This window comes from Gorilla gorilla, chromosome 12 (genome assembly GCF_029281585.2).
Source record: "Gorilla gorilla gorilla isolate KB3781 chromosome 12, NHGRI_mGorGor1-v2.1_pri, whole genome shotgun sequence".
NCBI classification, from domain to species: domain Eukaryota; kingdom Metazoa; phylum Chordata; class Mammalia; order Primates; family Hominidae; genus Gorilla; species Gorilla gorilla.
The window spans coordinates 138463307-138479232 of NC_073236.2; the positions used below are offsets into that span (position 1 = coordinate 138463307).

Consider the following 15926-nt stretch of genomic DNA (forward strand, 5'->3'; position numbering starts at 1 on the left):
GCTAGCCATATGTAGAAAGCTGAAACTGGATCCCTTCCTTACACCTTACACAAAAATTAATTCAAGATGGATTAAAGACTTACATGTTAGACATAAAAACCCTAGAAGAAAACCTAGGCAGTACCATTCAGGACATAGGCATGGGCAAGGACTTCATGTCTAAAACACCAAAAGCAATGGCAACAAAAGCCAAAATTGACAAATGGGATCTAATTGAACTAAAGAGCTTCTGCACAGCAAAAGAAACTACCATCAGAGTGAACAGGCAACCCACAAAATGGGAGAAAATTTTTGCAACCTACTCATTTGACAAAGGGCTAATATCCAGAATCTACAATGAACTCAAACAAATTTACAAGAAAAAAACAAACAACACCATCAAAAAGTGGGCAAAGGATATGAACAGACACTTCTCAAAAGAAGACATTTATGCAGCCAAAAAAACACATGAAAAAATGCTCATGATCACTGGCCATCAGAGAAATGCAAATGAAAACCACAATGAAATACCATCTCACACCAGTTAGAATGGCAATCATTAAAAAGTCAGGAAACAACAGGTGCTGGAGAGGATGTGAAGAAATAGGAACACTTTTACACTGTTGGTGGGACTGTAAACTAGTTCAACCATTGTGGAAGACAGTGTGGCGATTCCTCAGGGATCTAGAACTAGAAATACCATTTGACCCAGCCATCCCATTACTGGGTATATACCCAAAGGACTATAAATCATGCTGCTATAAAGACACATGCACACATATGTTTATTGTGGCACTATTTACAATAGCAAAGTCTTGGAACCAACCCAAATGTCCAACAATGATAGACTGGATTAAGAAAATGTGGCACATATACACCGTGGAATACTATGCAGCCATAAAAAATGATGAGTTCATGTCCTTTGTAGGGACATGGATGAAACTGGAAACCATCATTCTTAGCAAACTGTGGCAAAGACAAAAAACCAAACACCACATGTTCTCACTCATAGTTGAGAATTGAACAATGAGAACAGATGGACACAGGAAGGGGAACATCACACACTGGGGCCTGTTGTGGGGTGGGGGGAGTGGGGAGGGATAGCATTAGGAGATATAATTAATGCTAAATGACGAGTTAATGTGTGCAGCACACCAACATGGTACATGTATACATATGTAACTAACCTGCATGTTGTGCACATGTACCCTAAAACTTAAAGTATAATAATAAAATTAAAAAACTGCCACACACACACACAAAAAAAACATGAGTTTCTCCCCAATCCCTAAGTAAACAAATGGTTCCTTCACATGGACACAGAGAGGGGAACAGCACACACCGGGGCCTGTTGAGGGGTGGAGGATGAGAGGAGGAAACTTAGAGGATGGGTCAATAGGTGCAGCAAACCACCATGGCACACGTATACCTATGTAACAAACCTGCACGTTCTTCACATCATTTATCACTTTTTTTTTTTTAGAATAAAGAAAAACAACAACAACAAAAGGAGTGAGGGTGTGTCTGACATGGGGGTTGGGGGGTGTACCTGACACAGGATGGTGGGGGGGTGTGCCTGACACGGGGTGGGGGGGATGCGCCTGACACAGGAAGGGGGGGTGCACCTGACACGGGGGTGGGAAGGTACACCTGACATAGGATGGGGCAGTGTGCCTGACACAGGAGAGTGGGATGTACCTGATATAGGATAGTGGGGTGCGCCTGACACAGGAGGGGGTGCGCCTGACACAGGAGGGGGTGTATGCCTGACACAGGAGGGGGTGTATGCCTGACACAGGAGTGGGGGACGTGCCAGTCAGGCAGATGTAGCTTGAGAGCACCAGAAAGAGCATCCCCGGCCTCTGAAGGCCCCGGGCAGCCGCGTCCTGGCCATCTCTTTTCAGACTCACTTGCTTGATAACTGGCCTTGACCTTGGCCATTGTGTCCTTCGCCGAGGAGCTGAGTTTCAGCAAGAATCCTATTATTCCAGTTTAGCAAAGCCCCTTAATGCAGTTGAGTCATGAAGCGTTTTGCACTGACCCCTCTCCACCCTGGCTGGACGTCCCAGCTGCCTTTGCTGCATTTGGGCCTTGCGCTTGGTTCTTTCCGGAGACCTCACTCCCCTATGACAGTAGCTCAAAGGAAGTCTGTCTGTAACTTCAGTCTGGTAAATAATTATTTTTCTATAAAAGCTGGAAGCCAGACTATTAACACAAATTCCCGGCCAGCTAGAGAGTGGCTGTGTGACCAGGAGCGTCTCTCGCCCTCTCTTATCACTAGTATCCTCTTCTATAAAATGAAGATTAAAGATAGTGCTTACTTAAGAGCCACAATTTTCAGGGGAGTAAATTCGTCAAAAGTTTGGGCGTAGCTGGCACCTGGCTTGGAGGCAGTGGTGAGGAAGATGCTGTCCTTGAGCTGAATGCAGAGCTGGGGGACTGGGCAAGGCCATCTGAGGCAGATGTTGAACACCCAGGCCCCATGCCGGGCGGGGACATCCGGAGGTGGAGGTGGGAGAACAGGCAGGCAGCTGTGCTGCTGGCCCTGGTCAGGGTGCAGTCGGGTGCGTTTGGAGGGGGCCCAGGAGGAGGAGAGGTGATGGATGGGTCTGTAATGAATCCTGCCTGTTTCATAGGTCTTTTGTCTGGGGTGTGATCTAGGCTGGGTATACACCTGTGGGCCTTGTCTGGCAATGCATTCTGGCGGCCGTCCCCAGCCTCAGCGTGCTTCAAGGGTCTCTGCACAGACAGCAGGCACACGAAGTGCATCCTCTGCCCCCAGCACAGCGCAGACGCCCCTCGGGCACCGTGGGCTTGGTGTCTTATTCATCTCCGCCCTTCCCAATCAAGATGGTGATTGACAGTTGCCTAACTTGAACACACTTTTCTTCATTTTACAAAAACTCGCAAATGGACAAAGAGAGAGAGAGAGAGGGGAACAGCCTCACCTACGCAGGTTCTCCCATCGTCTCCTAACTCGTAGGGGTCTGCGCAGAGGCACTGGAAGCCGCCCTTGGTGTTTCTGCACCTCGCAGAGGCGTGGCAGGGGGGGTGGGCACCGTCTGCACACTCGTTCACATCTGCCAGACAAGCAAGTCCACACACGTGAGAGGAAGCGGCTGCACCCACCATCTCCCGCGAGTGACCCCCGTTCTGGGAGGTGCTTCTCTCTGGGGAGGTCAGCCCTTTGCCTGCCATCCCACCTGGTCTAGGGGGAACCGGGCACCACCTCTGCTGTTGTGTGGCCGCCCCCTGCTCCCGGCACATCCGAAAAGGTGATGAGGAGCAGACAGATGTGCGCTGGCCGTGGGCTCTGAGCCTGCAGGGAGTCCACACACTGGGGCTCACTCAGGCCCGAGTCACAGGAGCCTTCCTAGAGGAAATCAGGGTCTGCCTGGGATAGGGGAATGTGGAATTTGGCCAAGTGCAGGACACGGGGGCAGGAAGGGGCCAGGGTGAGGGTGGGGCAGGGTCTGCTTCTCCCAGGCAGATGCTCCCAGCTGGCCCAGATGCTCCCAGCTGGCCGGCAGGTCCTCTGAGAGCGAGGACTGGGGCCACCTGCCACTGCGGATGTGGGGTCCCCTCCTGCTCCCCCTGCACAAGAATCCTACAACCTAGTATCTCATCCCCTAGGCGTATGTTTCCAGATAACCTGCTGTACATTTTGTTCAAATAATGTTCCTTTTCTGGCCAGTTTTAGAAAAGAAGCCATAGCGTGTCACAGGTCTTCTCTACATGCCCAGTGCGCGTTCTCTAAATGGAGCAGGTGCTGTCAGTGTGGGGGACACGAGCTCTTCCAGGAGCTGCTCTGTCTGGAGGGAACAGAGCTGGCCTGGGTGCAGCCTCCGCCGAGGGCCAGGCTGGAGGCAGCAACCTTCCTGCACTCCTGGGGCCCTGGTGCTGACGACACCCCTAGACAGAGCGAAGGCACTGGGAGAGGTGGAGGGACTCTCCCCAGTCTCACCGCTGAGTGGAGGAGCCGGGGTCCACATAGGCCACAGGGTCTTGGCCCCCGACTCGGCCACCCCAGGACGATGAGAATGTGTGAACCTGGGCAGTGCTCAGGTGACCCAGTGCCGGAGACCCGTGAGGCCTCGAAGGCCAGCTGGGGTGGTCTGCTGGCCACCTGCTCCCCAGGGTGAGGGGCTGCATTGAATGGGACTGCCCACTCCTAACCCGGGGGGAGGCTTGGCCCATGCTGGTATTCTCAGTTACAGAATGGGTATCATTATGTCAGCTGTGAAAAATGGGCGTGGAATCAAAGACGATGCTTATGACAACTAGCAGGGTGTCGGGGATATCTCAGGCTTTCTAAACAGTACGGTCTTTAATAATGCCATTATTGAAAATGACAACCATTCTATAAAAGTATAAGAAGTCGGGTCCGGTGGCTCATGCCTGTAATCCCAGCACTTTGGGAGGCTGAGGTGGGTAGATCACCTGAGGTCAGGAGTTTGAGCCCAGCCTGGCCAACATGGTGAAATCCCATCTCCATTAAAAATACAAAAATGAGCTGGGTGCAGTGGTGGGTGCCTGTAATCCCAGCCTCTCAGGAGGCTGAGGCAGGAGAATCACTTGAGCCCAGGAAGCGGAGGTTGCAGTGAGCAGAGATTGCACCACTGCACTCCAGCGTGGGTGACAGAGAGTCTGTCTCAAAAAAAATAAAAAGTATAAGAAAAGGGTCAAGAAATTTCAAGGGATTGGAGCTATTGACTATCCGCTGTTAATTGTCTCTATCTTGCAGCAGCTATTAAAGTGTTTTATGTACAGGTAACCATGTCAAGACTGTTAAACCTAGGAGGTCTTTCTTGGCTAAAGCTGCCCCTGGAACCAGCCCCTCCTGCATCCCGTTATGCAGAGCTGTGGAGCACCAGAGCTGTGTGAAGGCGTCTGCAGCCACCCCTGGGGTAGGGGAGTGTTTCCATCACGATCGCGTGAAAAATCAAAGTCATCACCCATGAACGCTGCAAGCCCATTTTCTCTCCATCCCCTGGGATGTGCGATGGGGTCCTTAGAATGGGAACGGCAGCCGCCAACACATCCCTGCATCCCTCTCGGGGAGTTCCCTTGGAGCAGCTTCTGCCCCCTCTCCTCACCCCACCCCTGCAGTTCAGACTCATCCTAGGTATGAGTTCCCTGTGGCTGCTGGGAAAAATCATCACAAAGTGGATGGCTCCAAGCAACAGAAATGCATCCTCCAAGAGTTCTAGAGGTCACAGGTCTGAAATCAGGGTGTCGGCCGGGTGGTGCTCCTTCAGCAGGCTCTCGGGGGTGGGGGGCGTCCTTCCTGCATGCCCTGGCTCCTGGTGGGTCCTGGGGGGCCCATGCCTGGCAGATGCTTTATTTCCATCCTGGGTCTTCACAGGGTCCCGTCTCTGTGTGTCTTGTCTCCGCTTCCTACGAGGACATTGTGCATTGGAGCAGGATGCACCCGACAGCCTCACTTTAACTCGACGGCACCTGCAAAGGCCTTGCTTCTTCATCAGGCTGCATGCAGAGGTACATGGGGCTAGAACTTGAGCATAGCTTTTCGGGGGCACAGTTTGGCCCACAATGCTCCACCCACGGTGAGTTTCTTCTAAGCGGAAGGCCGAGTCAGGGGTCAGCGCTGTGTAGGTCTCCTTCCCAGGATGGACAGGAAGGAGGGGGACAAATCGGCCTTGTCTGAAGAGCAGCGCTCCTGACAGAGGAGGAAACCAGCCTCAGCTGCAGTGTCCCCAGATACCAGGGCAACCTGCACGGAGGCCGAGGCTCTGCTCTCCGACTGCTTCGCCTTGAGTTTCAAGAAGAGCGGCTGTGGTGTCCACACGTCTCCACACGCAGTGAGTGCGCAGATGGCTGTGGCATCCACAGTCTCCACGTGCAGTCAGTGCACAGATGTTTCCATTTCTCTAAGTAAATTAGTACTGGTTGTGAACTGTATTTTCCATAATATGCACAAAGCATTTATGTATATTCGTTTACTGCATAACCTCCTGACAATAACTCATGGAAAAAGCCACTGATTCGCAGTTTTTTATCTATTTGAAATATGCAGCATCCAGGCACTCAGAGGAGACTCACTGCAATGCATTTGCCAGTTTTTTTTTTTTTTGTGACGGAGTCTCACTCTGTTGCCCAGGCTGGAGTGCAGTGGTGCAATCTCGGCTCACTGAGACCTCCACCTCCCGGGTTCAAGCAATTCTCTTGCCTCAGCCTCCTGGGTAGCTGGGATTACAGGTGCCTACCACCATGCCCAGCTAATTTTTCTTCTTTGTATTTTTAGTAGAGATGGGGTTTCACCATCTTGGCTAGGCTGGTGTTGAACTCCTGACTTCATGATCCACCTGCCTCGGCCTCCCAAAGTGCTGGGATTACAGGCATAAGCCACCACGCCCGGTCTTAATATCAAGTTTTTATGTGAATGAGTTTGAGTGAATAAGTAGAATTTGAATAGAGAAGAGAGCAGCGAATACTATTTGTTTTTCTGTATCAAATATTCAGTTAAGCCCATAGCCTTCCTTTCTGTAGCCGCAGATGTGTTGATGAGGTTTCACTGAGGATCTCCTTGAGTGCTTATATTCTTATCAATTTACCATAAAGTTTCCTGTCTGTTATACTTGAGTTTTTTCCCTTGTGATTCTCAATTTTGAAACTTCTAGTGCAGGGAACAGCTGTGGTAAAAATATCTGTGCACACGCATTTGTACCAGACAAAACCAGAGTTTTGTCATTTATCTCTAAGATATATTTTAATTACAGATATGATAAAACAAACAAAAAAAAGAGTTGTATCGATGAAGGTTAGCAATCTCTCCTCCCTGTCCCCATCTCAGGCTGCCGAGGTCTCCAGTATTAACAGGTTCTGGAGCAGAGCCTAGTGCTCCCCTCACATTCGGGAGGACACTCATCAAAGTGATGTGTGTGCCTGTGGCCCACTGCTTTAAAAAAAACCCGAACAGATTCCCAATGCACACATTGCTGTGTAGCTTACATGCTTATTGAGTGACATGTCACCAACACTCTTCCAAGTCAACAGACGCCCTGCTAACTGTGTAGTGTAATTGTTCTGGGTGCGGCCGTCCCAGCATTCGGAACACGGCTCCTGAGCACTCACAGTGTTAATATCAACAGGCCTGCACCCCGCTGTTTGTACTGTGCATTTATAACTAATTTAAATCAATGCCTTATTCCTGTCCTCATTTCACATTTGAAACCGTGGAGGCACACAGAGGCTCAGCAATTTGAGAGACAGATTAAATGGCTACGGAGATGTCTGTGGCAGGAGAACATGAAGTTGGGCCCAAGTTAGTGAACTAGAGAGAGAAGACAGGATGAGTTAGGGTTGGCCAATGGGTGTCTCAGACCTTCATATACACAGTCTACTGGGGTCTTGTGAAGAGTGTGGATTCTGACGCAGGGATCGTGGTGGCCCCAGACGCCGCAGGTGTAATAAGCTCCTTGGTGATGTTGTTGCTGCAGCCAGGGAGCCCACCAGGAGCACTGGCTGCTGTGCACGGACGATGCTGAGACACGCCCCTGCACCCTGGGGAGCACCCAGACTGGTTCAGAAATAGTCCTTCTTACAATGGATCTTAACTTCAGACAGTTGTTAATTGTTGGACTAAAAATCAAGGAAGATAAATGAAAAAATTTCAAGAACAGAAGAGTGATTTTGATGGCATAGGATGGTCTACAGGAGGCTGCAGGAGCATTCCTCACTTAGGAGACAGATGAGCAACGTCCCAGGCGGAAGGTCAGAGGGCATGCACACAGGGGGCAGCTCCACACAGGCAGGTTGTAGGACTCCAGCAGTCTCCCTTTCTGATCCACTCTGAGGTCTCACCCATCTTTTATTTGCACCTTGAAGATGCCTGTGAGTAGCACTTTGGGGTCATTCATACTTAAAATGAAGCTAAAATGGACACGTGAAACGTCTGGGTATTTGGGCAAGGAAAGACGCAGGTGTACAGTGAACTGCACCATAGGAAGGCTTGTTAACATAGAACACGCAACATGCTACGCCCTGAAGCACCTGCCATCAATTCCTTAACTGTAATGCCAACACAGAAAACCAGGAATCGTGGGTGAAGTGGCCGTTTCAAGTTTGTGCAGTCTCTAAGCCAAGGGAACAGAAAAACCTTGCAATTCGTGACCCTTTTGTCACTGAAGGGTCAGCGGCAGAGCCTATGGCCAGCAGTCATGCAATAGTGTTAACAGCAACCACGAGTTTACACAGATGTCATCACCCGACAGAGTAGTTGTGTTTCTATCACCGAGGCTTCTGGAAAGTTCTCTGGGAGAAACATCCTGGTCTGCTGTTCTCTGGGGCACTGTCTAATCTCTGGGTGATCTCCTTGTACACTGTCATTCATGACCAATCCCAAAATGCAGCAGGGGAGCACGTCTGCAAATCTGGCATTGTGCAATTAACAGTTTAAACAGAGGGTTTCCAGCCCAGGCTGCTGGTTTCCAGCAATGACACCCCCCCTCACCTATGTAGCAGGCCTCTGCCCTATCCATGCCCAGGCAGCTCCTTGTGCCGTTAGTGAGTTTGAAAGTTATTTCCGAGGCACCGTTCCCCAGGCCAGCTTTGTTTCTTCCTCTCCTCATCCCTTCTCTCCTCTTCTAACGGGAAGGTGGCTCCCGGGAGGGCACCTGAGACCACAGACTTGGCGGGAGCCGCACCCCTACCTGACCCCTGCCACAGCACTGAGTCCTGGTGGGTCTCTGGTGCACACAGGGTCTCAGCCTCTCCCTTTATGACTGAGGGTCTGGAAGCAGTTGACCACTGCAACCCTTCAAGGAGAAACATTTTGGACTTTCAAAATTGAAATGGAAATTTTGGTATTGTGCTGAATTATACATAATGTAAAATTTACCACCTCCGCCATTTTTAAATGAACAGTTCACTGGCGTTGAGCACGTTGACCTTGTGCAACTTATCACACCATCCCCCTCCCGGCCGTTTTTTTTTTTTTTTTTTTTGGTAGATGGGGTTTCACTATTTTTCTCAGGCTGGTCTTGAACTCCTGGCCTCAAAGGATTCTCTCACCTGGGTCTCCCAAAGCACTGGCTCCAGGACTCTTTCATCTTCTGAAAACTCTGAGAAAACTGAAAACTGTGGACTTTGCTTGTATTTCTGCTTGCAAACCAGCCAGATTCTTGCAAGAGACCATCTCTTTCTTCTGCGGTCTAGGTAAGTGCAGCTTATAGCATGTAGCTCACAGGAGACTGTGAGTCCGATGCCAACTTTCCTCTCCTAAAATGCAGTCCCTGAAGGCAGCTGGTTGGCCTTCTAAAGATTGCTGGTGAGTGTCATCTGAGCAGCCTTCCTCCCAGAACAGCAGCCATTCCTGCTCCTGCCTGCCCTGACGCCACTGTCCCATGAGACCAGAACCAGCGGTCCAGGTTTTGTTGCAGGGCAGTTCTGAAGTAGCTGGGGGATGCAAGCTGCTCTGACAGGAAGCCCCAGCCTCAGGAGTCGTACCCAGAGGGCTCTGTCTCAGAACAGTCAGATGGGGACTCTCATTCTGCTGTTCCCCGCAGAGGGACCCCAGTACACGGCTCTTCCCCAGGGAGGCTCTGTTGTCCAGCACACCTGCTCCCAGGTGCCCTGGGCTGACACCCGCTCAAGCCAGCACATGGGAGGAGCAGGTGGAGGTGGCCCACGGCTGTCTTGCCTTGCGGCCTGAAAGGTGCCTCCCCATCCTGCTCTCAAATTACTGCCGGGAGGCCACACCTGTCCACACCTAAACATGCGGGAGGCTGGGAGTGGAACCCAGTGGCTGGAGGAGGACCAGGCACGGGCTTGGGAATCAGCCACCTGTAGGAGGTGGAGGTGGAGGCGAGCCTTACTCTATGGGTTCCTGGAGTGGAGACGTTTGCTGCTGTGTTCCCTTTGAGAAAGCGCCCCTGCGAGTTCACCACAACTTTGCCTGGAACTCACGGACTCCCCTCTCTCTTCCCTCACCGGTGACCCCATTGGTCACGATTCCACGTACCTGTCCTGAGGCCTCACTACCTAGAAAGAGGCCAGCTGGGAACATGGCCAGCCAAGGGGAGAGCCCTTGCTTTCTATCCCCAAATTGCTCCTGGGAAGATAACAGTTTCAGAAGCACCTTTTGGCGAAGAAATTTTCAATGACATTGCATTGTTAACTTATATCAGAAACATTCAGATGTTTTGTAATTGTCATTGAAGAAAGGACTGACCTTTGCAGAGGGGAGGCTGGAAATCCCATCCTTCCTGGGTGCAAGTGAGCTGCTCCCGGCCTTGGAGCTCATACCCGTGCCGGCAGGAATACACCAGCACGCGCCTCCCAGACTCCTCACAGTGTACAAAGTCCCCATTCTCCACGCTCTCTGGGAAGCCACACTTGTCGTCTATGAAATGTGGACAGGTTGACATGTAGTCAAACTATGAGAAAAGAAAACCAGACACCGACGTCCCTGTCACGGGTGCGCTTGTGCCCTGGAGGGGCTGGCGCCAAGGCCGGGGAGCCCTGCTGTGGTCACTCACTGAGCACCCATGCAGCACACACGGCCTCTTCCCAGGTCGGCCAGGGCTGGCTCCCTTTCTCTAGGCCTCCAGTTCCTTTCTCACTAGAGAAGGGCCCCGCCCCTCCCCAGGAGCTGCCCTGAGGGTGTAAGGCAGGGCGTTGACACTATTTTCTAAACAGTGGAAAGTTAAAATCAGCTCCTGGGGAAGATAAGCTTTGTTTGATGAGATGCACGTGCTGTAAAGTGGTGTGAGAAGAGACCGAACGTCACCTTGAGGAAAGGTTTCCCTCCAGGCCTCCAGGTTCATGCCAGGGATGCTGTCACAAGACTCAAAGTCTTCGGGGAATTTGCCGACTTGGAAGGCATCCACGGGCACCCTGGTGAGGCCGGTGTTGTCACAGATGACCCGAGACAGGGAGTGCTTCTCCAGCTCACGCCTCTGTGCATCCGTGAAGATGCGCCTGTTCTCCCACCAAAACCTCCAGAGAAGGAGACAGTGAGTAAGGTCATGGTGCATGGAGAACCCCCAGGGCAGGCACTCAGGACCAGCCACCCACAGCTGTGTGCTGCCAGCCTCTCCTGCGGCGTCTGCCCAGACCCCCAGCACCCGGGGCCGCACAGGTGCAGGCGCTGAGGACCTGAAGGAGACCCTGTGGCGTCTGCCCAGACCCCCAGCACCCGGGACCACTCAGGTGCAGGCGCTGAGGACCTGAAGGAGACCCTGTGGCGTCTGCCCAGACCCCCAGCACCCGGGACCACTCAGGTGCAGGCTCTGAGGACCTGAAGGAGACCCTGTGGCGTCTGCCCAGACCCCCAGCACCCGGGACCACTCAGGTGCAGGCGCTGAGGACCTGAAGGAGACCCTGTGGCATCTGCCCAGACCCCCCAGCACCCGGGACCACTCAGGTGCAGGCGCTGAGGACCTGAAGGAGACCCTGTGGCGTCTGCCCAGACCCCCAGCACCCGGGACCACTCAGGTGCAGGCGCTGAGGACCTGAAGGAGACCCTGTGGCGTCTGCCCAGACCCCCAGCACCCGGGACCACTCAGGTGCAGGTGCTGAGGACCCGAAGGAGACGTGGAGGGGCAGCACAGCATGCACCTGGCTGTCTGAACGAGCGGCCTCAGACAGAAGAGGGGCTCAGAGCCACTTTGCTTATTGACTATGAGCATCATTTTGCTGCATTGCTGTTATCTGGGGTGTACTGCTGTGTTAAAAACAAGAATGATGACAGCAAATTCAGCCATTTTAGAGGGTGCTCCTATTCTGAAGTCAACGTGCCCTGCACAGTCTCTCTACCTTCAGCTTCTTCCTCCAGGCCATGATTAATCAGGAAAATTGCAATGTGAAGAAATGAAGTCCCACTTTCCTCTCAAAATATGAAAATAGTTGCCAAAGCCCCAATAGCTCCCGGCCTGAATGCCGTAAAGCATGCATCTCCCATGTGCATCTCCCCTGCCACGTAAAGCTCTTCTTCCCATCACAGGGATGAATTCCTCTTAGAACATGAAAAAGAGGTCCCACTATACGTAAGTTAATTGATCCCATTTTTGCATTGGGGAGATATCTGGTCATAAATACATAGGATGAGAAATTGGGGGCACCACCCTAGGAACCTGCCAGCTGCCTCTGCACTGATTTCAGATGGCGCTTCAGCCACAAGTGGCATAAAACACGCATGAGAGACACACGTATGGGGCAAGCTGGTGAAATCTTCCCCCTTCTGAGCGAGTGGCTTCTCATGTCCCAGAGAATTCCAAACCGCACGTTTGCTGAAGACACGGCTATAAGGGAGACAAGTTCTCCTGGTGATTTCTCCCCAGGTGTTCGTAGCTCTTTGAAATGCTGCATCTCAGAAATTAGAGATAAAAGTCACACTGGGGAAAGGACAGGAGCCCCGGCGTGTGGCAGGTGCACTCTCTGGGAAGAACACAGATCCTTTACAACAAAAATCTGACCTCGGCACAGTGACTACCAAAAATAGAGAGAGAATTGGATAGGTAGGAATGTCTTTAAAAGCAAAAGAAAACATTTTCCTATTGCTTTTGTCTGTGTTGTTCCAAAATCCTAACACTGGTATCCTGTGCACCTGCTTCTACGGGGGGCATGGACTCAGAGTCAGACGGGAACAGGATCTGCCTCTGACTCCCTCCAGTACAAACCTCCAAATTCTAGGTTGAACTTGAGGAGGGAGCAGACATGCATGAGGCAGGCAAAGCGGGACCTCTGCTTTCTGCTACCGGCAACCATCTGCTATCTGTAGGCAGGGGCTGGGGGGCTGGGAAGTCCTGTCAAGCCCAGAGGCATCCATGAGCACTGGGCATGGCCTGTGTCTGCACCTGAGTCACTGTCCACCTCTGCGCTTTCCCGGGCATTGTCAGGGGACGTGGGGGATGGGATGCAGTCTCCGGGCTGTCACGATTGTGTCACAATTTTTTTAGTTAGGTGCCTGCTTGCTCGTGTGGTTGGATCTAGGAAAAATCAGCGCTAGCTCCCATTCTAGGTGCTATGTGCTTCGTAGTTGCTTCATTGTTATAAAAACACTGTTCTAGGTTAAGGAAACTGTGGGTGGGAGAAACAACCTGACCAGGCTTACGTAAGAGTTGAATGGTGGAGCCGGGATTTGAATGCAGGTCTGGCTGGCTTCAGAACCAACGCAGACCACCTGCCTCTGTGCAGAACGTGAAGGAAGATGCTCTGGATAGGAACGTACCAGTCACCATCCCGCAGAGCCTTCATCTGCTTCCCAATGAGACAGGCAAACAGGGGCCCTGTCCGAGCCCTGGGGAGGAAGTTTTCAGCTAAGCCTCCCAGCCAGACATCGATGTTGTCAGGATGCTTGTACAAGTCCAGGATCTTGTCGGCCACGCTCCTGCTGGCGATGGCTGTGCTCAGGTCAGCGGGGGTCTCCAGGCGAGGCAGGCCGCAGAACTCCCTCCACTCATTGTAACCTGCACAGGGGAGAGGCTGCAGGGTTTCTCTCACAGTACTGAACTTTTGTTCAGCCCATCTCACTCATGCCATGGTCCCCGAGACTGGAAGCGCAGCAGGGCAGAGTCCTGTCCCACCCTGTGACACTGCCCGGCAGTTTGCCAGGCTAGGATATTCCAGCTCAGACGCCGGGCAGAGTCCTGTCCCACCCTGTGACACTGCCCGGCAGTTTGCCAGGCTAGGATATTCCAGCTCAGACGCCGGGCAGAGTCCTGTCCCACCCTGTGACACTGCCCGGCAGTTTGCCAGGCTAGGATATTCCAGCTCAGACACCGGGCAGAGTCCTGTCCCACCCTGTGACACTGCCCGGCAGTTTGCCAGGCTAGGATATTCCAGCTCGGATGCCGGGCAGAGTCCTGTCCCACCCTGTGACACTGCCCGGCAGTTTGCCAGGCTAGGATATTCCAGCTCAGATGCCGGGCAGAGTCCTGTCCCACCCTGTGACACTGCCTGGCAGTTTGCCAGACTAGGATGTTCCAGCTCGGACACCAGAGCTCTTTTTGCAGGTTTGTTCATAAAGGAGCTGGAGACAGCAAGAATGCTGAGTCCATGACATCTAAGTGCATTCCTGTTATTGCCCAGCCTGCACTTAGTTCTCACCTCTACAGGGCAACCGAGACAGCTCTGCATCCTCTTCAGAGTTTGCCTCCCACAATGACATCAGGAGCACACACAGAAGCCAGCACGCCCCCCCCCACACCACCCCCCCCCACACACACACTCACACCCACACACACAAATATCTTTATCTGTCTGGCCACTCATCTCCATATTGAAGACTGGAGATCTTTTCTTCCTGGGAGCCCTGGTGAATCCCTGGCCTCTCTTCTCACTCCTCCTCCTGCTCACTGACCCACGCCTGAGCTGCTCCCTGCCCAGGCCCCCATCCATGGTCTGACTCTGTGGCTGCGCCTTTGCCTGACACTCGTGCCCCTCCCTGTGCCCCCCTCCTCACATCTGCCTTCGTCCCTCATCCACTCCTCTTGGTTCAGCTGTCACCTCCTCCAGAAGTGCTCCCTCCTCAAGGATGGGCGACCCTCACTCCCACGGGTTCTGATCAGAGCGCCGCCCAGGGCCTCTGCTACTGTCTCTACTCATCCACCCGCCCTGTGTGGTGCTTTAGCTAAGACTGTCTGGTTCTACTCTCAGCGCCCTGCCCACCACAGGCTCCCAGCAGAAGTCCTGGACAAGCACACGCACAGCAACATGTGAGCACTGGGCTGGTTCCCCCCAGAGGCAGTGAGGCTTTCATGGGACAGAAGGTTGGGCCTCTTGGTGTTTCATGTTTAGACCAAACAGAACTGGGAGAAATAGCCAGGCACCCTCCAGTTGGTCTGGGAAGGGGATGCCCATGTGATAAACAGACTCATGGAGCAAAGGGGTGGGAACAACTTGGAAGAAGACAGATTGGAAGAATGGACAAAGTGAAAGAGGAAGGCATGAGTGAGATTCAAAATCTGCACTTCTAGAGGCCAGGTGCGGTGGCTCACGCCTGTAATCCCAGCACTTTTGGAGGCTGAGGCGGGCGGATTGCCTGAGGTCAGGAGTTTAAGACCAGCCTGGCCAACATGGTGAAACTCCATCTCTACTAAAAATACAAAAATTAGCTGGGCGTGGTGGCGGGTGCCTGTAATCCCAGCTACTCAGGAGGCTGGGGCAGGAGAATTGCTTGAACCTGGGAGATGGAGGTTGCCGTGAGCCAAGATCACCCCATTGCTCTCCAGCCTGGGTGACAAAAGTGAGACTTTGTCTCAAAAAAACAAAAAACAAAAAAAATCCTGAGCTTTTAGAAAACTGCTGTCAGGTGCCATTGAGTCCATTTCTTAAAAGGTGGCTCCCTGGTTCACCCTCAGGAGGAACAAGTGTGTGTCTGACTCTTGTGCTCCTAGAGTCACCCCCCTTGGCTGGCCCCGTAGCCCTGGTGCTTCTGCATCTGGCAAGAGTTCCCCCGAGCCCCCATGAGAAGCTGCGCTGCCTCAGCCTGACTCCTGCTGTCCACAGTGGGCTCTGCCGCCCTGTGATCTGCAGAAACCACTCTCGTTTTCTGTCTCTGGATGGGCCATCCCAGCCCTCTCATCAAAGCCACCGGGAAGTGCTTTGCCCCGTCAAGAGGCACCTGTGTCTCTCCACCTCAGCACCTCCAACAAAATTTCATCTTTATCACCCAATCTACTGTAGCCTAAACCATCCCAAACACCCCACAAATTTCTCAGCTCCAGGAATAGGTAACCTGTAGACACTTGGTTTATATAGAAAACAGACGCCCATTGCCTGTCACAGGGCTTGGGGGACACAGCAGTTATTTCATTAAATATTTACTAAAAGAATGCAGTTATTTTCAGACTAGTGAGAAACCAAAATAATGAGCAAATTAAAGTCCTCAAATGAGGAGAGAAAGTTTCTGTATAGTCAATTTACACCATTGTCAAACTGTTTTCAGTAGTCCAAAATAATTAAAACATTTCTAATACCTGTGA

At 52.2% G+C, this 15926-nt stretch overlaps 1 protein-coding gene across 6 annotated transcripts in view; it reads right to left on the minus strand.

Moving 5' to 3' along the window:
- TPO (thyroid peroxidase) overlaps positions 1–15926 on the minus strand; it is a 120758-nt gene that overhangs the window by 32027 nt on the left and 72805 nt on the right. For 4 of the 6 annotated variants that reach the window (XM_063696090.1, XM_055378692.2, XM_055378693.2 and 1 more), the window contains 4 exons: positions 13172–13409; positions 10730–10938; positions 10172–10342; positions 2928–3059 (listed from right to left, as the gene is read on the minus strand). In XM_063696090.1, the coding sequence (XP_063552160.1) occupies positions 2928–3059; positions 10172–10342; positions 10730–10938; positions 13172–13409 (750 nt within the window). The remainder of the gene's footprint in view (positions 1–2927; positions 3060–10171; positions 10343–10729; positions 10939–13171; positions 13410–15926) is intronic. The other 2 variants (XM_055378694.2, XM_055378691.2) reach the window with 1 other exon arrangement.